This window comes from Brachyistius frenatus, unplaced genomic scaffold (genome assembly GCF_029030835.1).
Source record: "Brachyistius frenatus isolate BFR_SWC_R1_liver_20210118 unplaced genomic scaffold, ASM2903083v1 Contig_2, whole genome shotgun sequence".
Taxonomy (NCBI): Eukaryota; Metazoa; Chordata; class Actinopteri; family Embiotocidae; genus Brachyistius; species Brachyistius frenatus.
This window is the reverse complement of record NW_027210601.1, coordinates 721323-747804: the sequence shown is the minus strand read 5'-3', so window position 1 is coordinate 747804 and position 26482 is coordinate 721323. Positions and strand designations below refer to the sequence as shown.

At 42.2% G+C, this 26482-nt stretch overlaps 1 protein-coding gene across 4 annotated transcripts in view; it reads right to left on the bottom strand.

Moving 5' to 3' along the window:
- The window catches only part of LOC138617335 (ephrin type-A receptor 7-like), a 360848-nt gene that overhangs the window by 318445 nt on the left and 15921 nt on the right, over nucleotides 1-26482 (bottom strand). For all 4 annotated transcript variants that reach the window (XR_011310655.1, XM_069692260.1, XM_069692273.1 and 1 more), the window contains exons 2-3: nucleotides 4291-4355; nucleotides 1754-2426 (exon numbers count right to left, since the gene is read on the bottom strand). Coding sequence is in view for 3 of the 4 variants with exons in the window: in XM_069692260.1 (XP_069548361.1) it covers nucleotides 1754-2426; nucleotides 4291-4355 (738 nt within the window). In the remaining variant the exon portion in view is untranslated. The remainder of the gene's footprint in view (nucleotides 1-1753; nucleotides 2427-4290; nucleotides 4356-26482) is intronic.

Genomic DNA, 26482 nt, shown 5'->3' with positions numbered 1-26482 from the left:
TTCACTTTCTTTCTTTGCCTTTTTCTTCTGTTCCTTTGAAATGTAATTACTGTATTGGCAGGAAGCTCAACAGGAAGAATAGTTGACATTTTTCTCTGTCCCTCTCTGTTATTTTCTTGTTTGCTTAATGTGGTTTAGTCTTAAAAATGACTGGCAGAACAAGCTCACAGAGAAAAACAGTAATGTCACAATGAATAAAAATGCAGCTGTAAATCTGTACTGTGAATCTCTCTCTCTCTCACACACACACACACACACACACACACACACGATTAACAGGAGAAAACTAAACAGAATTGGTTAATTTTCAAGTTTGGTGTTCCTACTAATTTCCCCTCCCGTTACCGTGCCGACAATTTGCCGTCCGGGAGACTCCAACACCCACGTTGCATTGCGCAACAATGCAAGATGGGGTGTGAAAGCTATCAGCAACGCTGAGGCGATCAAACTGCCGCTGTTGTATGAGCAATCGCGACAAAAGATTCCAATAATGTTCATTTCTGTTTACGTCAGAGTGCAACACCTCACTCCTCCCACCGGCTGTTTGCGTGTGTCCAGGACATTCAGGTTACGTGCAAAGAGAGCGCGTAGTTAAACTCAACGAGACACAACAATACATTAGTCATTGTATTCACACAGACTTCTCGTTCACATACCACGCCTCAATATGCGTGACAACTCTCGGACATATGCACGAAACAAGGTAACATCAACGACAAATCAAGGTTCCCACCAACGATGCCATTTTCTGTGTGGAACAAAAGCAGGCATGGATTGAAACTGAGTGAGAAAGGCCATGACTGACTCATGACAGTGCTTCCTTTCTGATTTCTCCTTTATTTCCTTGCTCACATGCAATTATTCCTTCTTATTGTCCTCCGTTCTTATCTTATGTCTCAACAATTCCTGTGTCTCTTCATATGGATCGACCTTCCTGCTATCGATTTCATCTCTTCCTCTATCCGATCCAACATGATCAGTCTTTCTAACTTGACTTAATCCTTTTTTTCTTCTTTCTCACGTTTCCCTCTTGGTTTCACAGCAAAGTCTTCCTCTTATTAAGTCATATTATGTTAATCATAGAGTCCGAGAAGTATAATTTCCTTAAAGGAAAACTACTTACACATCAAAGTTTGTTTATATGTCCTCAATAGTACAAATGTACATGTGGATAAAGTTGCAAAAACACCATTTAAAGCCTCATTTGAATCTCCTAGCATAAAAACCTCCAACTGAATTGCTGCTGGTCCAGTTACATCGGGTGATGCAGGTGGTTTAACACATGAAAAAGAAATCTGACAGGATAATTTCAGCCACTTTCATCTCATTTAGATAACCATCTATTTGATTATAGTGCAATTATTTGTCTTATTTTGTCCTCTTTCAACATAATGACACTGATGTAAAATCATAAATCAGGTTGGAAACGAGTAGAAATAATCACCGCTGGAATTGTTTCAAGAAAAAACTTTCAGGGTTAGAAAATGTACAAAATATAATTGTAAAGTTCTTTTTTGCAGTTTTCTCACTTTCTGTTGCTGCATGCTTTGTCATTTACAGTTAGATTATTCTAGCAAAGGACTGAAAGACATCAACAGTACTAACTCCTTTTTGCCATCCTCCTTATTCCTTAATCTTTATTTCACTACTCCCCCCCCCCACCATCACACAAGCCCTTTCTTTTGTTCCCTCTTTGTTTTCTGTTCTCGTCCATCTATCCATGCATCCCACTGTCTGTTTGTGCGTGTCCTACCTTCACAGCTGCTGTGTCCCTCCTCGTAGCCGGCGCTGCAGCTGCACTTCCCAATGGGCACCAGCCACTCGCCTTCGGCACTGCAATGCATCCTGGGAGGGCTGTCTGTGTCAATCTCAGAGTTGTTGACGCAGGTGCCTCGCACTTCTACCAGCGTGGCGAACGCCGCTTCTGCCACCGTGTCGGGGAACACCGCCAGGTTCTGGACGGTCGCGAGGCAGCGCTTGTAGTAAACCCGCACAGCCACCAGGGCCACGCAGGCACCGACGTCCTGGAAGGCCAGGTGGAAGCCTTTACGGTTGAGGTGGCCGATCTCACGCACCTCCGTGTTCAGCTTCATCTTCCTCTCACCGAGGTCGCCCTGCGTGAAGCTCTCGTCGGCAGCGATGGTGTCGATCTTGGTGTAGCGGTCCTCTCGGGTCACGCCCCCGAGGTCCCTGTCCGTCTCGACATACAGGAGGTTGAAGGTCTCCTTGCAGGTGCCGGCCACACCGGGGATGCTGTTGCAGTCACGCAGCGTGAACTGGAGCTCCACAAAAATGCGCTGGCCACCTCGACGCGCCACCCAGCCGGTCTGCAGCCAGTTGTTCTGCTGCGTGGGCTCCATCACATTGCACACCTGGTACGTCCGAATGGGCTTATACTTCTCATCCACGCCACTTATCTCCTCCCACTGGAGACGTGGAAAGAAAATGGGGAGGGAAAGGGAAGGAGAAAAGAGACCAAAAAAATGAAAAAGGGTACATTTGGAGGTGTATCGAAGAGAACAACAAGAGAGGAGAGTCATGGTGGAAAAAAAAAAAAAGATGGGGAGGACATAAAGTGGTTTACACAGGAAAAAGCAGCGTGGAATTCAGCAATACCATGAAAGTAAAGAAAAGAAAAGTGGAAGAAAACAGGAGGCAACCGACAGATATAAAGAACAGGAGTAGAAAGAGATAGAGAGAGTAGAGTCAGTTCAGGTTTACAGTGTTATGCAGCGAGATTAATCGAAGGCTTTTGCTGCAGAGTCCTACAACCAGGATTATTGCTAAAAGTGTCCACATTTATTTGTAATTTTTCCTGTAATATTGATTATAACATGTTGGTACTGATTGAGATTCTCTGTTAAGTAGTGAAATAGCTTTTTGCGTATTGTTCTTACTAGCTGAAAGAATAAAGCATTTTTGTCTAAAATTGATAAGAATAATTGATAAATATTGATTTGCTCGCTGGCGAATGTTAATTTAAAATTAAAATGACTCATTTCGAACTGTTCCTTCTTTCCACATGGACTGGCAGAGGAGAGTCTTCTAAACATTTCTCCTCCCTGAGTCATGTTTTAATTCTCCTTCTGTCCATATAAAATTTATTATAATGAATAAAATATATCAAACATGTGTTTTTTATGAGTGCTACAGGTCTTAAAAGGTGTGTCATAATTTAAACAGTGGTGACTATCCAAAAATGATTGTACCATTAGCATATTAGGGAGTTAAACTGGGTTCCACCATCTTAAATACTCTAAGTTATTAATGGTGCATGAAATATATCAGTTCAATACTGTTATATTATTTTAGGTTATCATTGGAGGGTGATTCAATTATTCTCTATGTCAAGGGGAGGTACCACAGAAAAATGTATTCACTCTGGAGTGGCTTCACTTCTTTTTTTATGAAGAGAACAGTTCAGCTCCTCCTTTATACATGTTTCTGATTTACATTCAGTGAGGGGAAAAAGCAAAAGAGAGACAAACTTAATCAAATATGTAATTTGTCCAACGGATGAATGATTGTGACTCCGTGTCACTACTTGAATAAATGAAACACTCTTGGCAGAATTGAAAGCACACCGAGCAACAAATAGGAATTGCTCTCCATCTTTTATACATGCACAAACCAGACAGTGAAAATGGATTATTGGTGATGGCAATGTGATAAACTCTACTTCTGTCAAGGTGACTAAATCAATGAGGATTCAGTGTGTTCTCTCTCAGTTCTGCTGGTACAGGTAGTTGAATCACACAAACCATTAATCTTACATTCAGCTTTGCATTTGGTCCAGCAGCCACCTCAAGCTGACAGTGATTGAAAGATTGAAGGAACCCTACACTTTGATGTATATGCTGGCACATGGGCAATTCCCTACAATTGCTATTCATATAATAGTCATCTGAGGTGTGTGAGCGCACGGAAAGGCCAACTTCCAGGTGGGGAAGTAGGTGACAAACTGCTGTGGGATTCTTTACAAAGGGCTCCTTCATTTGTCTTGCAGTCATAACTTAGCACAAAGGCTCGTACAAGCCAAATCGATCGGGACAGAGGGGGACCATTTATCTGTGGCAGCATATCTGTGTGGCTGCTTTGGACACTGCAGTGTCCTAGCCCAGATTAGCACCATTGATTAATGATGATGATGAGGTCCGTACTGGGAAAGATGTGTTAGAGAAGGTGTGTAAAAGTGAAGCAAGCAGCTGTGTTGGGGAGCCAAGCAAGGGAACAAGCACCTGTTGAAGAAAATGAAAGAGAAATATAAGGAACATAAGTGAGGAAACTTACTCCATTGGGGGGATATGATGTCCAGCCAAGCTCTGCCTGAGTCTCTTTAGAATTCAGCAGCACCACTACAGGAAATGAAAAAGAAGAGGAAAAACAGACAGACAAGCGAAGGGTTAGAGGTCAGTTTATGAGGGATTAAAGTGTGCCTTTAATTCATCTTGTCAGTTTAAATAAGTTAGTCAACAGTGTGCCTAAAGTGCACGACAACAAAACGGGGGAAACTCAAAGAGAAGAAACGGTCTTACAAGTCTGACTCCATAAGAACAACATGACATGTTGCACTTGGAATAATGAAAAGAAAGCCATTAACACTGGGGCAGGCTTGTCAAAATCTGGTGAGGACCAACATATCCTTTGATAAGTGCATTAATACCATCTGTTGAGGACTTAAGCTGGACAAAGAGCTTTGCATCACCCTCCAGCTTTGGTGGTAAAAACACAGCGAGACCACGAACAACACAGGACGGCAGAGCTCTCACAACAAGCAGGGAGTCAAAGAGCACTTCATTTAGCTCTCAGACGCAGAGGAGAGGAAACACACTAACTAAAAGTCTGAGTTCTACGTGATCTCTTTTTAGCACCATGGACAGAGCTTTAAGTGTGGTTTCAGCACCACGGACAGCTACACAAGAAATAAAGCAGTGTGCAGTGGATGAAAACTCAGTGGATTATTACTCATTAAATCAAATGCTCAGATGAAGAATACATGAAAAGGTTAAGTTTCAAAAAGATTAGGTAATTGATCAAGAAAATTGTTAATCAGATTAAGCAATAACAAAAAGTAATCTTAATGCGAATGCAGTACAGGATCAGATGATCAGATGATGATTCCATCAAAATATCCATTATTAGGTGGATATTACCTATCAGACAACCACAGTAACAGAGTACTTTAGCACGCTGATCAAACCACAGTTGACACATAAATCAAGAAGCCACAGTTCACTAGTCAGGATGTCTTTGAGCAGTCAGACTGAGAACGTTATTTCATACTCAGTTGTATGCAGCAGGCATACATCCAAGCCATCATCAGCACATTTATCTTAATCTATAATGTAATATCAACATCTGTAGTAGCATATGGTGAGCAGCATTATAGCCTCATTTTTACAGGATTTTGCTGATGTTAAAGTTACCCATGCTTTAAGCTTGTCTGCTTAAAAAGACCCCCTCCTGCCACATTTTCACTCTCCCACACACGCGCACACACGCACACGCACACACACACACACACACACACACACACACACACACGCACGCACACACACACACACACACACACACACACACACACACACACACACACACACACACACAGAGTCACACTCACACTTTTCTACAGCGCTCCCAACACCTACACCTTTGACACAATCTGAGGTCTGACAACCAGACAATGCCATTTTCAGCAGAACACACTGTGCAAAGACGACTTTTTATCATCCTCGAAAGTATTACTTTCACTCTGGTGTTGCTTGGCTTAAGCTTTTATTTTCTACTTCGACTTTCAACCCCTTCTGGAGCTTTTAAGGGCTATTGAAAATAAACTGTGACACAGTAGGAGACAGAGACCCTTTAGAAGTAAGATTTTCACCCTTTTACTCATCCTGAGTAATTCTGACATTCTTGAAAACTACAGAATGACTTTGATCTTATAATCACAGCTGCTCCTTCATAAATATTTGGTCTCATCGGCGTGCAGTGCATATGGATGTCCTGCTGAGCAGACAGAAGAAACCTACACAGTCTTGACTCATGCTGTATAAGATGTGGTAACTTTAAGATGTAATTTCGCCGACTCATGTTCTGACGAAGAGGCTGTGGGCTCCAACGCAAACATGTGATGATGCATCAAAAGGGAAGATGGATTTTTTTTTTTTCATGTTTTCCACTTGTACAGAGTAGAGAGTATTTAAATCAATAAGCCAGCTAAACTTTTGAAACAGACCTGAATATTATCTGCAGCCAAATTTACCCGAGACACCTATCTTCTGTTTGATTTTCTATTATATATACAGTACATTTTTTTTCATTTAAAGGCCATGACTCTGTGATTATACAAAGTTATTTAAAGAAAGAAAAGACTGTTATGTAGTGTCACCACAGTTTGGATCACTAAAACCCTCAGAGGCCAATAAGAATGAGCCCATTTTGTTCATCTTTTTTTGGGTCTGCTTGAAAAGGAGACACTGGAGCATTGGATTGAGTGCAGGGAAGCCTTCTGGACCATGAGAGATCCTTTACCGAACACTTAACTTTATTGTTTTTTGGGTTAACACCACCGGGTGCCCAAAGCATGGTGCTGCGGTTCGCTGATAACACAGAAGCATTTGGATAAGATTAGAGAGGGAGAGGGCAAGGGGTGGTGGAGAGAAACAGAGAGAGGCTGAGACAGAAAGCAAAAGAGAGACGGAAGGAAATAATCAGCGAAGGAAGGGGAAGAGAAGAAAGAAAGAGAGCCAACATGAAAGGGAGAATGACAAAAAAATTAGTTTAGTTGGCAAGACAGACAGAAAAAAGAGAAGGGAAGAGAGAAATGAGCTCATGAAGTGAAAATAAATGAATACACCGGGTAATACACAAAGGGATCAGTGTGCCTTAGTGAGCAGTCAGTCTGTCAGAGAGCGACTCGGAGGACAAAGTTGGCACTATGCTCACACACCGAATACATAAGTCCTGCAATCACAGCGTAGTTAGATAGACTAATGAGCCTTTAGGGGCGCAAGAAAGAAAGAGACAGATTAAAATTTAAAAAAATTAAAAATTGGAAAAAAAAAAAAGAGGCAGAGCAGAGGACAAAAAGTTAAGCAAAGAAAAGCAAAGCAGGTGAAGGAAGGGTCACCGAGAGAAGACGAGAGAGAAAGTAAGAGAAATAACAGAAATAAAAGCTCTCCCATTCTGCGACACACATGGCTCTGACTTAATAGCCATGACACATTAGCTACGCCAAACAATTTCAAAAGCTGTTTTCTAAATAATTATCCTTCATTATATGAACAATGTGGATCTGTGAGCCAATTTAGCTTTTTTGTCATTTTGACCCCAGCTGCCCTGTCGAGGACACACAAAACGAGGAGGACTTTCAGATGATGAATAAAGAGTAACTGAGTCTTTTTCTGCTTTGGCCACATGACGCTGACAGTTTTAACACTGCATGGTTTATGTCAGCTGGGAAGAAGATTGAACTCCTTACAATTTGATGTCAAATTAAAAGAGGGCAGACACGACTCGGGTCAAACGAGTGTCAAAGAGCTTTCATCAGAAACTTTTTCAAGAAGGATTTGTAAAAAAAAAAAAAAGAAAAAGAAAAGAAAGTGGGATCAGTTCCTGAAAAAAGGCACAGAAAACTTGAACAGCAGTGCAACAAAGGCTCTCTTGATGCCTGTCTTTGAATTTATATATTTCACTTTATCAAACTCTCCAGTTCTAGGAACCACTCTTGGATAAGAGGCTTTGCAAAGATTGTACACAACAATACTGCTAAAAGGAATTTCTGGTACACCTTGAGTGGTAAACATTGTCTGTATTATTCACTAAGGAATGAGACCTTCATAAGGTTTTCATTCAGCAGGATGCATTATGCGAAGAGGAAACTCTTTGGTGTTGTAGATTTAGCATCATGTGCTTTTGATGTGTGATGTATGTGAAGAGTGAAAAAGGTTTTAAGGAGATTTGTTTGCTATTTCCGTTGTGTTCTGGTGAGTGGTTTCATTAAAAGGCTAACATCTAAAGTCTTAATGTCTTGTTCTACTCTCCCTCGCCGGGCTCCCCCACTCTTTCATCTCCCTCTGGTTTGTGTGATGTATTAATTGAGTTGTTCAGCCTGGCTGAAACACAAGGATGAGACGTGTCAGATACAAAAGAAAGCACTAAGGAAGAGACGGCTGCAGGAGAGACGACCGCACTCAGGTCAAGTATTACGTAGAAAGGGATTTTTGGTGCACCAGTGGCACTGAAGCAAACTCTAAAATCTGCCCTTTGTCCGGTGTGCAGGCAGCAATTACACAGCTGCTTCTTTCCTTTTAGTGTTAGACAGCAATATGACTACAGCTCTGTCACTGAGGCCAATTTCAAGGGCTTCCGATGTTAAGGGTTCTCATTCCCTCCGATAGAACCAAGTGTGTGCGACTATTAGACTGAGAGCAAAGGCACACTGTCAAGTGCTTGATCTAAAATAAGAAAAGAAAAGCTAGAAGAAAAAAAATAGAGCTGTATTGGGATCCTGTACATGCCTGATAAACAAAGACGTGCATAAAAAGTGAATGTTTCACCTCAGGCGTTCTATCAAAGACAAACAAATACCTCAAATACAGAACTCACAACTTATCAGCCTGTCTACAGATCAGCAAACCAAGAGCACTGGAGGCTCCACCTGCCTGAAGAGAGGGCACCGAGACCGGAGTAACCAGAGGCCGCCAACGATCCACTGGTGCAGCTATGGTCCAGACATTTTCAGTAAAAATGTGCTCCAAATCCAGTTGGTGTAGTTCCTACGGGTAGCTTTACGATGTATTATTTGACATTACTGCTGTTTTTCTTTTGTGTGCACATACAAGGAGGACACTTTCTCTCCTGTCTTCAACCCTCATCTGTCATGCAAGGAAGCAGAGTGTCAAGATCTGCTCGCATTCGCACACTCCTGAGGAGACAGATGGTGCAGAGAATCGCTTTTTATATATGAAAATGTGACAGACGGGCGAGTAATGTTGATGTTATGTCATCAGCAGCAGTACACTTCTTTTTTTTTTTTTTTTTTTATCAGAGCCAGCTTTTGCACGTGATGCATGCTTTACCCTCGTGCGCCTGATCCGGACCCGAGTCCGACTCGGGCACTAATTGTTGTACCGTGCCCGGGAACGGCACACAACTTTGTGCCAGACTTTAGGCTCAAACATACATTCCTCGGAGAGAAAACTGTCATATATAGCAGAGCTGCAGCTACTACAAAATGACTTAACTGTCCCGAGACAAATGATGGAGAGAAATACAGGAATACAAATTAGAGCTAAACAACAAGGATTGAAAGCAATTTAAAAAAAAATTATGTAGTAAATGTAAAGGGATGCACATGTGTACCAGAGAGATGTTTCAGTTGGCATTTGTTGATCCCCAGAGAGCCAGACGGGTTCTTCATTTTGCCACTAAACAGAAATATCAAAAGCAAGAAGCACCTCGGAGGCCGCTGGGATTTACAGTGTTGCTGGAGGACACTAGAGCAGGGTGGGAACGTGGGACTTTGGAAGTGCCTGAATCTCAGCACTTTATATGAAGAATGACCTTCCCGTTTGCTTCACTACCCTGCTGCTGCAAAAACAGAGGAGCTCACGTAGTATATAGTCCACCAGAAACAATACAGTAATACTGCTGTAGGACAGATAAAACAGGATAAATGGATGGGGATATGAAGTGTCGTATAAAAACACAAACAGGCACATAAAAGATAAATGTGGTGTATAAACAGACACATACGCCACACCTTCTGAGATGAATGGTGTCAGGGAACTCGTGTATATATACATACACACACACACACACGCACGCACGCACACACACACACACACACACACACACACACACACACACACACACACACACACACACACACACACACACACACACACACACACAGCGGGACCATTATAGCAGCTCTAACAGCAGAGCGCATTAACTTCAGACGGGGCTCTCCTTTTAACAGAGTCATTAAACTTTCAACTTCAGTAATGTGACATACTGTAAAGAGACCGAGCCGTCCGCTCTCCAAAGCCCACTGTGCAATTACCTCTGTGATGCATGACAATGGGGTGAATGGTTAAACGCTATCGTCCTACAGTGCGTGTTTCTCTTATCTCTACAAGGTGCTGAAAGTAGCTTTTAAACTACATTATGAACTATAATATGGCATAAATATTAAGTATGACTGCCACCAGTGATTATTTTTAAATATATTATATTAACTCACATAATTAGCTAACTCTTTGTCATCTTTGCTGAATTGACAACGAACTGTTTGAAGATCCAAAGTATAGGTAGTCAATTTTCTGTCGGCTACTAATTATAAATGGAGCTGGAAGCATAATTTGTATTTATGTCATTACAAGTTTAAAGGTGATGCCGCGCTTTGAAAGAAAAAGGACACAAATATTCGGCAGCATGGAAAGTCAAAGAATTCCAAAACAGCTGGAGAACATAATAACTGCAGCATGCAAGATAATGTTGAGGCATCTAATAACCTAATGATTAAGGTATATATCACATAACTACACTTTCTGGTCAGAGGACCTTTGTTGCCAGTCATACCCCTCTCCAGTTTCTCAACTCTAAAAATGAAGGCAAGTAACAAATTAAAAATATCTTTAAAAATAGTATATATAAATTAAATAGAGCCCTAAATGCTTGTATGGTCTTGTTCAGCCAGCCACTCAGGTGGGCTGTACTAAAGTCAGTAAATGGTTTTGTGTGTGAGGAGTTGGTAATCCTCTCAGCCTTAAATGCAGCTTTATATGATAAGGTAAATTCCTGAAATCCGTGCTCGCTTAGTAGACTGTGTGCAGGTGTGTTATATGGACTAAATTACCCCTTTTTTGTTGTTGTTGTGAATTAAAGATATTCTGTGGTTGTTTTGGGCAATCCAGAAAGAAGGCTGCAGCAATCAACCAGACAATACAGCAGGTTTCAGCATCAGTCATGAACATGACTTTCAATCCCTCATCTTCCTCATCTTCCTCATCTCCTCCTCCTACAGTTCTCAGTTTTTCCTCCATGTGTCCCCTTCTTCCTACCTCTTTTGGAGTGCCAGTCTTGAATCTGAATGACCACCTGTTAAGACAAATAGCTTCAGGAGGAATAAACTGTGTGTATGTGTGTGTGTGTGTGTGTGTGTGTGTGTGTGTGTGTGTGTGTGTGTGTGTGTGTGTGTGTGTGTGTGTGTGTGTGTGTGTGTGTGTGTGTGTATGCGTGTTTGAGTGCGCTTGAGGGAATGAAAGAAAAGAGTCATTGAGTGAGTCAGAGAGACAGCAAAAGCAGAGAAGAGAGAAGAAACAGCAGAGAAGGAAAAAAAAAAAGCAAAAGCAAGGAGTGAAATGCAAAAGTGAAAAACAAAATAAGAACGGAGGATTGAGTCAGGCACCGAAGGAGGAAAAAGAGATGCTATTAAAAAAAAAAAAAAAAAACAGCTCCTGCTGAATAAATACACCCCCGCAAGGCATTTTTATTACAAAATATTACAAGCTCCAAGCCATATACAGGAGATTCACCTATGTTTTATCCCAGGCAGGCACATGGAAAAGACATGAGAATGATAGAAAGATCAGGAACTAAAGGAGGAAATGTGGCAAATGGGGAAGACTGAGAGCTAGAGAAACTTATTTTCATTCGTCAGGTCTTGTAAAAGGTTGTAATTAGTTGTCTAGATCAACCATGACGGTGATGACACAGCTATAAAGTCTTATGACAAAGCGGCTCCCACAGTTCGAAGAACAGAACTTCACTGTCAACTAGTCTAAAAGTCAAACTTCTGCAAAGCAGATAAAGACAGAACAGACAGCAAAGGACCTGACAGTGATATTTTCCTGTCAGATTTGCCTCTAAAGTGACTGCAGGTATGAATAAATGTATCAGGTTACGTGTAGGACACAGAAATCCAAAGCAGTTTCTATTTTGCTGTTGGCTCAGGTTCACGATATCCACTTTAACCATGAGTTTTTAAGCAAAGGGATGAGTCATTTAAAGGAACGAGTGGACCAAGCAACAAGAACTATTTCAGGGAAGGATAGAGTGGTAAGCGAAGGGACAAATGTAGAAACCACTTCAGGATCAGTCACAGCACTAGAAGCAAAGTACTGGAAATAAAAAGCTGAATATTCCATGACAGAAATCAACCAGGCAAGTATATTGAAGAGAGCGACCCCGGCAGATTTAGAAAGTTATAAAAAAAAAAAAAAAAAGAGTGAGAGCGTGAAAGATGACAAAAGAAATATGTAAAAGTCAAAAATGGATAAAGAGAAAGAGGATTCCCACATGCTGAAGTGATTCAGCCGCTGCGCATGGCAAAGCGAGACAGGCTCTCGTGAGGGCAAAGTTGTTTTTTTGGACTCCGTTAGGTAGGTGATATCGAATACACTGGCTACAGAAACAGGCTGAATCTATCCCCAATAGTTAGTTTAAATGTTCACCTCAGAAGCACTGAAGGCATTAAAGGTGACACCAATAATCAACCTTTAAAGAACAATTTGTACGGCGGCAGTAGTTGTTCTGGAGCCAGCAATATGGAGCTCCAATGGGACTTCATTCGCTGACAGACTTTTCCAGCACAATTTACCACACAACATAAAAACAACTCCGCTGCAGACTTTGAATTCAGTTTCAAAAGAGGAATCACTTCGATGCAAGTTCAGTGAAAACAGCCGAGTATATCACCAACACGTGAATCACGCCCGTCAGTCCAGAAGAGGATACGTTCGTCCAGTAGATGCATTTTGCGCTGCTTTAGCGTGAAAACTACGTGCGCGTATGACCAGGATTGAAGAAGTAGGTCATGTGATGGAAGTCATTTGATTAATTACAAAAGGACTTAAGTCCAAGTAGGGAGGTAGGTTAGTGAGGGTTGGATGGATCAAACCCAGGACTTGCACAGACGAGAGGAGGATTTGAATATATCAGACAGAATTAATTTTTTTTGGACGAAATCTCTTCCTAACCAAGTGGTGTTGCTGCCTTACTCTAAAAAAAACAGGCTTTGTGTTCCTAAACCTGACCACGTGCTTTTTTTAATGCCTGGTTTTTCATGCCTGTGCGAGGCAAATCGTGACACTGACACAGAATGCTATTTTGCTGTGATACCACCTTGATTAAAAGGCTACGTAGTCCGTATTTTCATTAAAGTTCCCCTCTGCTCAAAAATGTGTTTTCCTCCTTGTTCCTACGGTCGAATGTCTGTGCTTCACTGTGCTGTTTACGTCATCATCTGCTGAAAGTGAAAAGTGTTGCGGTGTTCACTGAAAACTAATTCTAAGGGGTTTTGTGACATCACAAATTGAAAACCCTATTTCGGTTCAATTCTCTTAGAATTGATTTTAGAGTGAATTAAGAAACGTCTTACTTCACTGCAGCTTAACTTTAGAAATGCAATATGTTTGCATGAATATTTATAAATTCGGAATATTATCATGTTCAATATAAATGTATTAAATTATTATTCAAAGTGCAGTATCTTATATACCACATGTCTGTCGGTGAACTTTTAAGTATAAGCATGATTTCCTCTGACTTTTACGCAACCAAATACGTTATGGTATGAAATTCCCTATTTAAAGAACATAGCTCAGCTTCTAGCAATCCTGCATTGCCGAGGCGATCAACGCTAAAGATGCATGTGTGGTGCTCAGCGAGGCAGCTTGAAATGTGCTTGCGTAACGTAAGAGTTCACAGACGTTCATGGTTACAAGTGATGAAGGGAGAAGTACATGTACACACACTGTATCTTCATCATCACATTCCTAAAGACATATCTCATGGAAACAAGTTGAATTTAAAAGGCAAATTACGCATCAGAAACTGAGGACAGATTTGCATGTGTACGCATGGCTTCATTACTCTGAAAATGTCGTTGGCAGATTTAGAAGCAAAATTTCCCGGACTCCCCCAACGTACACAAATTTATATTCCCATGTTGCAGGTGACAAACTCAAGCGTTTACCTTTTTGAGTGCAGAAGACTGCTTGAAATGTCAAAATGAAAAACACGGAAAGTAAAGCAAAAGTGGCACATATGACATTCATGTTTGTACACACATTCACCTTAAGCTGAATTTGTGCATGTACAAGTGCACCTGCAGCAGCATATTTCATGCATGACCGGGCTGCAAACATTGAATACTAACATTTATTGGCTGTGTGAACACGTGTGACTGTGTGGAAGAGCGCTGAGGGTTTACATTCCTACATAAACGCTGTGCTCTGGTTTTAATTCAGTGTACGCCTTAAATGAAAGCCTTTCAGAGGACTTCTAAATAATAGAAGTATGTATCTTTGTACCGTTCCACTACTTCCTCCATCTCCTCCCCGAGTCTCTCCTCAGTCCAGCCAGCAGACTGCATTATTTAACTAGACACTCATTCAGGCCACTATCTTGAACAGAGCTCGCTGAGGCCTTACAGTTTGATGTCAGCGCAACAGGGAGCAGGAGAATACACGGTGAGACAGCGAACATGGAGAGAAGAGACAGAATTGTGCCCGGCGAAGAGAGGAAAAAGTTTTTGTTTATCATCTTCTCTTGTCATGTTCATTCTTTACAACATCCCCATCTGTTTTGTCCCTTCTCTTCCACTTCACTTTATGCGCTTTCTCTTTCTGTTCTCCAATTCTCCCCATTTTTTTCCGTCCGTTTCCATTCTGCCCTCCTCTCCCTCCATTTAGCCTCTCTTTTTTCCCCGTCATTCCCGCTCTCTCGCGTACTCGTACGAGTGAAGGGAGGGCCGAGCCGTTACATAAGTGCAGAGGGGCTCCGAGGTTTTGTGCTGACTTTGTTTTCCCTCTGGTTCAATTTGAGAACCACTTTAAATTAAATTAGGTCGTCTTCTTCTCCACTCCCCCCCCTCCCCCTTCTCTGCTTCGCTCTATCCCACCCTGTGTTTTCTTTTATTCACAGACAAATGAAAGAATGAGAAGCACCTGCAGCACTGCTGCTGTACACAAAGCTGACTGGGGTCAGCATGTTCTTACAAGCGTAACCACAAATAAAAACAGTCCGTGCACCCTAAAGAATCGATGCATACAATCCACATCTCATTTGCTTATATTCCGTATTGTCCAATAAACATACTGCATTCGTGCTGGGTTCAAAATGTGCCCAAAAAAAAAAAAAACAAAAGAAAGTTAACACATACCCCACACACACATTTCCAGAGCCACAACAATGCTAATTTTCTCTTGCTCTTTTTTTTCCTCAGTGCACTGCAGAGCAAACAGCATGCTGTGCAGAGGTAAACAAAACACACCATGCGGTCACCGAGAAGCAGACATAAACACAAAATGTTGTTTTACAAGAAACTAGGCTACCAAAACACCGCTGCAGAGCGATGAATGGATGTAACGCATGCGTTTTTAAATAAACTGTTGGGGATTAAACTAATCCCTAAACGGCAAGAGGAGATGTTTCAGGTCAGATTCAGGATTTTATCCGTTATCTTCTGTATTTTTCCCAACAGGCAAACTTTCAGATCTCAGACAGCCACGACAGCCTGAAGTGTCATCATTTGAAGAGTCACACACTTGAAGAAATGTGACTCACTTATTGCATGGTCTTACCCTTTAGTAAACATTGGTGGAAGGAGTCAGCAGGGGACAGAAGGCAAGTTTTGTTTGGTGACTTTTTATGAATTTGAACTTTTTTCAAATATTTTTTTTCAGGCAACAAATGCACACAGCAAGCATTCATGCAAGTGTGTGTTTGTATCACTTTAAGATGTTTGGTAAGAATATTAACCTGCACATGTTGATTCACTAACACCAAGCTGACTCGTCTGTCATCCCGAGTTTGATTTAATTCAAATCAACTTTATGTACGTTGCACCAAATCACAACACAGGTCACCTCTGGCACTTGACATGCAAGATCCTTAGAATAGAACTTTACATCGTAAACATTACAAAGAGGAACCAAACAATGTCCACAGGAGCGATAGCGTAAAGAAAAAGAACAACAACTTTCTTTTAACGGGAAGAAAGCTTCCATTAGAACCGGGTTCGGAAGTGGGCAGCCATCCGCCTCGACCGGTCGGGGAGACAGTCCAATCAATACACAAACAAATCACTCAGTCGGGCGTTGTTTAGAAAACCTCCTTGATTTGATTATTATTCGTTCCTCTGCTCGCCCCCCTCAACCTGAAGTACTTCGCGCTACGAGCGAGAGCTTTCCTGTAGGAGTATATTTGCATGTATACAGTACAAAACACACACTTACTGTACACGGTGCATCATTAGCTTGCCATCGCACTCATATCTTGTGCCCCTCCCTCCCCCTCTTTGAGCAGTAATGTAAGAGAGATTTGCTTCTACACAGACAGGCTGCTGGGCTGCCTTCCACCCTCTAATAGTCTCACATCAACTCATTTCAGTAACCTCTATCTGAAGGCCATGACGGGAGGAAAATGTTTTGAAAAAGCAGCAGTTAAACTGGGTTAATAGATATGCATTAGCCATCTGGTGAGTATGTAAGTGTGCATTATTCCGCATTTAAGAATGAGGTAGGAGCCTCCTCTTTAAACCCATTTAACTTTGAGTTTAAGCCTTATTTTTTAGGATGCGTGCTCCGTTGATGCCGTATTTCTGACCACATCAAAATCATACACATTAACCTGAGAATATATGACCAAACCTACAATTCAGTGACAGTAAAGTTGAGTTTTTACAAACAGCGGGAGCGTAATAAAACATTCGAAAAACTCAGTTCAACTAATTTCTGCAAGTCTCTCATTTCAAAAACAAAGCAACAAAAACTTCCCACACGATGGAGCTGTACATTGTCCTGTCGTTTTCATATTTTGCATTTGTATCTCTTACAATCTCACCAGATAAAAAACAAAACTAAGGCCGATCCTCGATATCACAAAGGATAAAGGAGAATAATGACTTGGCAATGTGATTTGGGTGCACTAATCCTTTAAGCTTTATTACAGGGCTAGATGATCCTTTTACAATATCAGAAATATACTTACATAACCCAGCTGCACTGTGGGTGCACGTCATCATGTGACCGTCAAGGCCACTGGTTTTGGATCCCAGCTTCATGAATTACTATATGTAGAAGTCAGTAAAAAAAAGTCCCCCCATAAATAAAGTCAGCATTCCTGCAGCTTCGGGGATCTTACAGCTCTCACTTTTCTTTCTCATCACCTTGTCTTGTCCTGTCTACAAGACACCCCAGGTGTCTCGCAGCTGCCCTGCAGCGCACACTCTTTACCCTCCCCTCTCCTCTTTGATTCTCTCTCTCTCTCTCTCTCTCTCTCTGTGCGTCCCTCTCTTTTTTTTTTTTCTTTCTTTTTTTTTTTTTTTACCTTTAAATGACATCACCACCTCACTTTACACACCAGGCTTTCATCTTTACTCCCTCCCCCTATCGTCCGAGTTGTGTTACCGACACGTCTGCGGTCTCGTGCGGCCTTCGCCCGGCTCCCTGCAGCCCCGGCGCCCATTATACTCGGATCGATCTCTGCTGCATCGATGAACGATTGCAGTGACGGACGCAGATGGAGATGGAAGGAAAGAAGGATGGATGGACGGACAGACGGATGAATGGGGAAAGCAGAGGGAGAAGGGGGCACTGGAGATGAAATGAGGTGAGTGATAGATTTCGCTAGGTGGACAGAGAAGATGATGGAAGGAGGGAGGGTGGGCATTGCGAGACCATTCGTCAATAGCCAGCAGCGCGACCTTGGGGATCGATGGGGCCGACAGCCAATCAGTCAATAGACTCCATAACTAGCTCTGCTAGGCAGGTGCAGCGAGGGGAGAGGGAGACGAAGAGACGGCTCGGTCATAGCAGTCGATAGGCCAGAAAAACAGAGCGGCTATCTGCCCTGATACAAGGCCGCGATTATACAATAGAAGAGGAGTGAAAAATAATAGGGATGAAAAGAGAACATGGATTAAATCAAGTGGACAGATGAGGCGTGAGATAGTCTGGAATTAAAGGCGTTTTCAGACCAACAGTTCGATTGCTGTAGTCCTCAGCAGAGAGACAAAATGTACAATGTTGTACGATGAGGTAGCTCCGGTTCAGCGTTTATGTTCAGGAAACAGACTAACGTGCCAATTTCGCAATGGTAATAACTACGTGGGTTAATCTTGGCCCTGGTCATCATGCATTACATCGTTTACATTTATCACTCGAAATGATACCGTTTGAAAATTAGTTGGGCTGGAAAATAATGTGCAGATACACTGGAGTTGCTGAAGGTGCATCTCAGGACACACATTAATCCTCCTGAACTTTGACATGCTCCTCAGCCAAATATATTCCCAAATAGCCTTTAGGATCCATGACACCATGACAAGTTTGTTCCTATTCAACATGCAACTATGGGTTCGCCATGAACCTCTTTGTGTGTGTAGCAACAAGAAGAGAGACCGATACTTCTGCTTGCTTGTCATTAAACAGTTTTACATTGCATGGTCCCGGTTGGTAGGAGTTTATTTGCACCAGAGTTTGCCACATGATGCAGATTGACACCACCTCCAACTGGGGGTCTCAGGCCAATTATTTTGGTGCAGACCTGAGAGCAATCACTGCACTCTGACCCACGAAAAACAAACTGAACCGGGGGGGGGGGGGGCAAACACAGATTCAAACAGACTAAAGGCTGCAAGTGAGAAAGCACCCTAATGAAGACATAGATAAGGTTTCAACATTGTTTTGGTGCACAGTGATTTAGAGACTGTCCTTGCAAGAAAAACGCCCTCCAGCACTAGCAAAATTTTTGAGTCTTTTTCAAAGCCAAAGAGGAAACAGTGTTACATAATCACTGAGGAGCCAAAGGGTTTGAGAGATGAGGTTGAGCAGCGGTGGTAAATCAGACACCAATTGTGTCTCATCATTGAAGTTAATAACTAACAATGTATTTTTTTTTTCATTAAATTTGCAGGACTTGTTTATTTGTCTCTTCTCTTTTTAAGATACCATGGAAACAAGACAAGCCGAATACTAACTCATGTTGCTGCCCAGTTGTTGACTGTGGAGCAGAACAGGATGAGAAACACCACAAAAAATGAGCCTAAAGTTTCAAATTACCAAGCAAAGGGTGCATGTGAGGAGATCTTTCTAAGTGTACATTGTGCCACAAGCAGTTTTTTTTAATCTTTTAAAGACGTTCCCAAGTTTCTGTAGCAGAATGGTGGCACTGAGCACATTTGAGATAACCCTTTAAATGATCTGGTTGTGCAGCTGGTGATATAAGATTCATATCAGATGGGAGCTCATCATCAGAATCAAGCCGGCTGCTCTACGAGAGACGTGCTGCACTCACTCTGATACAAAGACAGAAAAGGAAGTAAAAAAAAAAAAAAATTCTAGGGACTAACAGAGAGCTAAAAAGGTACCGACGGAAATTGTGGAAATCGCTTCCCTGGACAGCAAGTGATCCATTCTTGATAAGCACACAAATTAACACACACACACACACAAATGTAAAAAAAGACTCCTTGGGAAATCATGGTTATTAATTATCGAGCCATGGCGATAAATAAATGATGCAGAGTGGCGCGGCAGTAAGCTGTGAGTGTTTGGACTGCCAGATCGTGCCCAACCACAGCAGCAGCAGTAGGTCAGTAATTAATGAAATCAAAGAGCTGCTCTAATAAGGGACAAAGAGCTATTCCCTCACTGATGAGTCCCCCGGCAGGGAAAGAAGAATCCAACAAGACAGAATGCAAAAACAGGCGAGCACAGACTAATGGTTTGGTCATAAATGTATCTATGAGCGCGCACGCACGCACGCACGCACGCACGCACGCACGCACGCACGCACGCACGCACGCACACACACACACACACACACACACACACACACCTCATAAACTGCAAAGTTGCAAACACAGCAGGGCAGAAATACACTCAGTTTTGTCCCAAACATACAAATTAGCAGAATCTTTCCAGTCCTGTGAGAGGGCACAGCCAGCTTGTGCTCCTCATTTGTACCACTGGTTGTTAAGCACCACGAGCCCGTCTTCCTCCTCATCTTCATCCTCCCACCAGCCATTATCCCATTTCATTTCTCCCACAGCCAATTGTTTATTTACTCATCGCCGGGCAGATAATAGAACAGAATTAATCTGCTAATTCCTCAATTTTGTAGAGACCAATTCAACAGTTTATGTAAACAGGCAGAAAAAGCAAGACAGGCTGGAGAAGTGCGGGCTGACAGGCTGACTGCTGGATTTAATTATCAGGGCTAATTACTTGTTTTCCTCGAACTGCTAACCATGGGGCCATTGCTACTACACTTCCCTTGGTGCTAATGCCTGAGGCAGCCGCTAGTCCAACTGGAGGGACTGATTGGCGAGACAACGACACGGGAAACAAGCACATCTTTTTCTCAGCTTGCCATTTTAGATGATCAGTTTGCCGTCTGTCAGAGTACAGGGTACGGTTATGTGTATGTGGCGAAGTACTTCCTCGGCTAATTACTGAACTAAATATTGCATTCGATGTCCCAATTCATTCTGTTTTGCAACAAAACAATTGTGAATCCGTGGCTGTGCAGTAAAAGAACAAAAGTCCACTTTAAAAGTATAAACTTTCAGAAATTCATGCTTCGTTGCTGCATGTCATTCTCCTCTTCCTCTCCCTCCCATATACACGCAGAGATGCATAAAACTTAATCTTCTACAAACTCACACTCATTGCACACTGGTGCTAGCATTAAAGAGGGATTTCACCAATGGAAAGGGAGTTATGTCATAAAACTAAGCCATCTATGTAGCAGAAAGGAGCAATTATTTTTGAAATCGGTGGTCTATGACCAGAGAAAATGGAGATAAATGGCTGTGTTAGTGCCCACTGCAGGAAGAAAATCCTACAACAACCACAATGCTTTGCACTCTGGTCCTTTCAAGGCTACTCCTGCTATTGAATGGGCTATTTAATACAAAAATATATCGAATCTCTTTGGGAGAAATAAGGTCAAGGTCACATGATCATCAATGACCTTCACACAACCAGAACCATCAGGTTGGGGTCATCAGTTCATTTGAACTATAGGTTGTTTGGTGAGTGCAAAGTGTAGTGTTCAATGACAAATCCAACACTAAATGTGCATTGACAGATGTAATCGAATTTATGGACTAGCACACTAATTGTCTGTAAACAAATAACCTCATATACACTCTCTGTTCTGAGTCTCACAGGTTATATAAAAACATTAAGGGGAATGAAGCGTGGTAAACTGAAAACGGGGTTTATCTGCTTGTTTAATTTGAATGGAAATTAGTCAACTCCTACATACAGTTACTTGTTTACATGTCAGGCCATTACGTCATTCAGCAAATGTACCGTGTACATAAATCTGCAGGCTCACAATGTACGTAACCTTTTCTCCAGTGACTCACAAGAAGTCATCGTTCACATCGGCTTCAACAAGTGTCTGCTGCAACCCGGGACGTGAACGCATGCTCGCGTAATTCAAACGACAGCTGCGTTCATTTCTGAGCGTGTATCACTTCACATGTTCGTTTACACATGCGTGGATGCGTGTCGTTTAGTGAGCAACAGAAGCAACATGTTGAGTGATACAAATCTGCAGATGGGGCTTTGGGCAATTATAGTTCATCAACATGACAACTTAGATTCTAACCATAAATACACAGTTACAGTTTTACAACAAAAAAAAAAAAACTTCCATAATTAGCCCTGACTAATAGGGCGATGAGGTCGGCATGTTAGAAATTGAAAAACAAAATATAGCAAGTTTTTCCTCAACTTTACACCATATAAAAGGGATATAAAAGGAATATGCCATTTAAGTATCCTACCTTTCATTTTTAAATTAAATTTTTAGCTACGGAGGGATGCTACAATTTTAAGTCGATTTCATTTTACATAACATGTCAATCATTTCGTTTGTTTTGCCTCCTCTTACTGACTTATTAACTTGGAAAATTAAGACCGTACTCCCAGAAAGAATGAAAGCATCAGTTGTGTCAGCAAAATAATACGTTTACGTCCAAGAGATGAAGATCTGTAGCAGCTGCAGCAATTATGACAGAAGCACTGAAGGAAATCTTGAACTATAATCAAATTTTTCAATAGCGCTGCCACATCATAAAGTGATTTTTTTTAACAGGTTTAAAAACGGATATATCATGTCACGCTGACGATCAAGGAACATCACAGCAGACGTCACTTCTACGAGTCATACAAATAACGTACTTAGTCATTCATTTAGAGGATACAAATTCTTGTAACACCCGAAACTACGTGAACATTTAGTCATGTTTGATTTGAAATAGACAAAGAACAGTAATGAGCACATCAGCAGTCCTAGAAACTTAACTTAAAAAGTCTGTGGATGTCCGTCTTGACTTCTAAATCCAAACTACTGGCTAACGCTAAACAGCACACTTGGTTGCTTTTGCACCACGGCGCTTTAATCTAATTATTCCTCACCATAAATGACCCGACACACACACACACATGCATCATACCGATACCTTAATGACCTGCAGTTGACTTTCTGCCCCGTGGAGGTTAAAATGGAAAGGTCATCTGTCTTGACCTCTGACGCCCTCCTTGACACCTCGTATCGAACAACCACAACACCCAGCGCAAAGCTCAAAAGGTCGTGTCTCCGGGGTTACTCGGCCTATCGAGTGCCGACACAGCCGAGCAGCACGGGAACCAATCCGAACACCACGAGCGGCATGTTAGGGGGGTTTGATCAGATGTATGTATGCCTCATTTTACAACCAGAAAAGCCTGAGGCATTTTGTACTCTCGTGTGCAAATCACGCAGGATGGATTGAGCGAGGCATTTGATCATGAGGTGCTTTTTAGCATTTTACACAGACGGCTAAAAAGGGGGTTTGATGAGGGAAGAAAACCTGAGCTACAATCACGTGTAGGATTTTCTTTAGACAAATAGACGAGGACAACAATTTTACAAAGAAGCTTTACTCTATTCCTTTCTAATGTGCGCGGCTGCAGATACTGTATCCAGTCCGATTACTTATGTATACTATTTCTATAAAATTGCTGAACCACAGTTAGGAATTAAGTCACTGCACACACCATTCACTACAAACCCTTACCAGAGCGTCTTATAGTCACTACTGGGCTAAACTTGACTGCTCCGGACTCCAGGGAGCAGTTGCTTGTGTGAAAGAGGCCCTTCATCTGCCACAGACAGCTTATGGCCATGTTATAGATGGCTAGAGCGGAAAGAACGGATGGAGGGGAAGGCGGAAGATATCAAAGGGGGATGGTGCAGAGGGGTGGGGGAGAGATGGGATGACAGAGGGCTGAGATGATGAGGGCAGAGAGGGTCACAATTCCATGACTGCTGTCGCCCTTCGGAGCCAGATTAGCGTGGCACATGGCATCGCTAATGAAATCTGTGCGTTCACTCCCGCGGCGATGAGAAATGGGAGGGGCTGGATGAAGGGAAAAAAGGTGGACAGTGATGAAAAGTAGAAAAAAAAATAGGTTTGTGGGATGGAAGCAAGGAGAAGTAATGAATTAAGAAGTGAAGCAGAATGCTGGGAAAAATTTTTTTCAAAAAGATAGCATGAGGTGAAGAGAGCAGGAGACTCAGAGGAAAAAAAAAAAAGAGAGAGAGAGGAAGCCTCATCTCCATACGTCGTGATAGCAGGCAGATTTGAATTTAAGGTCCGTCTTTCATGAAGCCCCCATAAATAGGGACGAGGAGCAAACACCAAGCAATTTCATTGCGACTCCAAACACAATGCCTGATTGAGGGCAAATTAAAATGCAAATGCAACGCTTCCATTTTTCCAGATTTCACCCGGGAGATAAGCAAAGGACCTCTGTTTCTTTCATAAAGTGTCGGGCTGTGCATGAATGTCTATGTGTCGGTGTGTGTTTATGCACCAGTACGGGTGTGTGTGTTTGTTTGTCAAGTTTGAAATGAGAGGAGACAGCAGGGTGACTGGAGGTGAGGTTGTAAAAACAGATTAGATTCAGTATTGTCCCCTCCCAACCGCATTTCAATCATCATCCTCGCTGCCTTTGCTTCTGCCCTTGTCCACCTGTAGTTTCAGGAGACCTTCAACAGGCTTCGACCTGATAAACAATGTAAAAGTATACAATTTTTTTTTTATTTTTTTTTTTAATGATTATCAATAGAGATGTTTATTCGACAAGGTGAGGCAGAAAAGTCCAATCATTTCTGCTCCTTCCAATAAAGAATTTGGATCACAGGGAGGAAATTCTGATCATTATGATCTGTTTTACAAGCTGGCATAAAAACAGCTTTTATATGCACACAGTGCTTAAGGCTTAACGCTTAACGCTTAACAGGGTTGGGTTCAGCCCCTTAATTGTTACAAAGCCATCACTTAACCATATGTATCCAGACCTTTCCAAGTCACGTGCCACAAACATATTCAACTGCTGGGGTCACATGGTCTCACTGAGCAGAAGGTTTGGAGTTGAAGCCAAGCGGAGGGCAAATGTTAACTGCAAAGTGCTGCCCGGTTACCAATGGTTACACTGTCTGGTGGCAGAATCTCAAGCCGTTTTCCATTCAGCAGACAGATAGGTGTTTTAGCCATTCGAGAAGAGGGAATAATGGAAATAAAACGAGGGTGACAGAGCGGGAATAAAAATGGATGGAGAAAGTGCAGAGAAAATGACCAGAAACACTAAATGACAGGCAGAAAGAGAAAGAAGGACAGAAAGGAACTCAACCAAACAGCCCTTGCTTTAAGCCACTCTTTGACTAACTGAGCTGAATTTTTCATCAGCCTCCATTCTCAGGGGGTGGTTGGCTAAAAGCAAGCTTTCCCTGTGCCGCCTGGCTGTGGATGTGTTCCTATGTCTGTATGTATGTCAGAAAAGGAGGAAAACAAAATTTACAATCATGGCTTTCCGCACAGATAGGTTTGCCATGTGTACTGTAAATGAGGACATTACTTTTTCTTTTTTTTGGGGGGGGAGGGGGGGGGCTGCTGTCTACACACATCTTCACAGACTTTAAGAATAAGAAGAGGAGTGAAAGAAAAGCGTCAGTTTACAAGGACATGCTAATATATTCACTATTAAGTTTGACTCTGGGCTGCTCGGCATTTTCTAAGCTCTTGGCTACTTTTCAGTCCCAGAGCAGGCTTGGTGAGAAATGAAAAAGACTGACAGCAGGAAAGAAAAGAAAATAATTTAACAAAGAAGAGGGAAGAAAGACAAAACTCAGCGCAATACACAGAAATGTGTAGGGAGGTTGTTTTATAGGCAGATTATCCTATTTCATGACACTAAACAACAAATATTATGATGGTAATGTCGCTAATTACTAATAACCGTTCCTGTGTGCGACTGCTCCCAAGACTGATGCTGGAAGGAAAAGTCCTCACACGCGAATCGACACACCTCGAAGATATGAACAAATTAAGCCCCATGTGTTGAAGGAGAAGGTTGCTGGAAAACTCCAGAGTCCTCTTGGCTTTTATGCAGCAAGTTGAAAGCAAGTACGACAGTCTGTGTGCCAGAAAGGAATCCTGCAGTACAGAAAACAATTACGACCCACAAACTAACCAATTTACATTCACATGTAAATCCGTACAATCCCGGCCAATGAATATGCTTCATCGAGCGCTTTAGTGGCATTTAGTGATTTAGTGGCAGGCTCCTTCAAATGACCTTCCAGCAAAGTCCATTACTTTACCCCCCCCCCCCCACCTCCATCTAAACACACTCAAGACTTCAGAGGCGGGCAGGTAATTCGCCATTAACTCAAGCCACTCAATCCCTGAAACACTGCCAAGTTCAATTGTGTGAGCAGGTTGGATGGACGAAGAGAATGCAAAAGAGAAGGAGAAAAAGAGGGACGGAGAGACAGACGGAGAGAGCGATTGAAAAAGAGCGACGGAGTGAGTGAGAAAAAAGTACTATAGGGAGGAGGGGACTTTATTCGGTCACTTCCTGCATCCCTTCCCAGCGGCCATGGAGAGAGTATCCCAAATAACCTCCGCTCCACATCAGTCCGACCAGCGTTACATCACTCACTAACCGCCACATTTTCACAAGGTTAGGACGCACTTGCACAAACATTAATTAACGCACACATAATGCTCTCTGCAATGATGAGGAAAAAAAGGACACGTAAGCTCGAGAATACGGTAGATAAGTCGCAGTAGAAAAGTCACAGAACGACTTTCTTACGATGTGTTCAAATGCAAATTCAAGTGCCAAAACCGAATCTCTGAAGGCTAAACAGCAGGTGTGCTCTGAAGAACTGCATAAAACCACACAACAACAAAAATGGGAGAGAAATTGCCAACATCATTATCACCCCGGGAATAACCATTGGTTGCCCTATTAAAATCAATTCATCCACGGAAGGTGTAGCCAACGCACATACAGACAGAGGCAGAGCTCACACACAATGACCACACACCGCAAATGCATTAAATGTGAGGGCAAACCAATTATAGAACATAAACCAATTCTTGCTAAAGCACACACGCACACACACT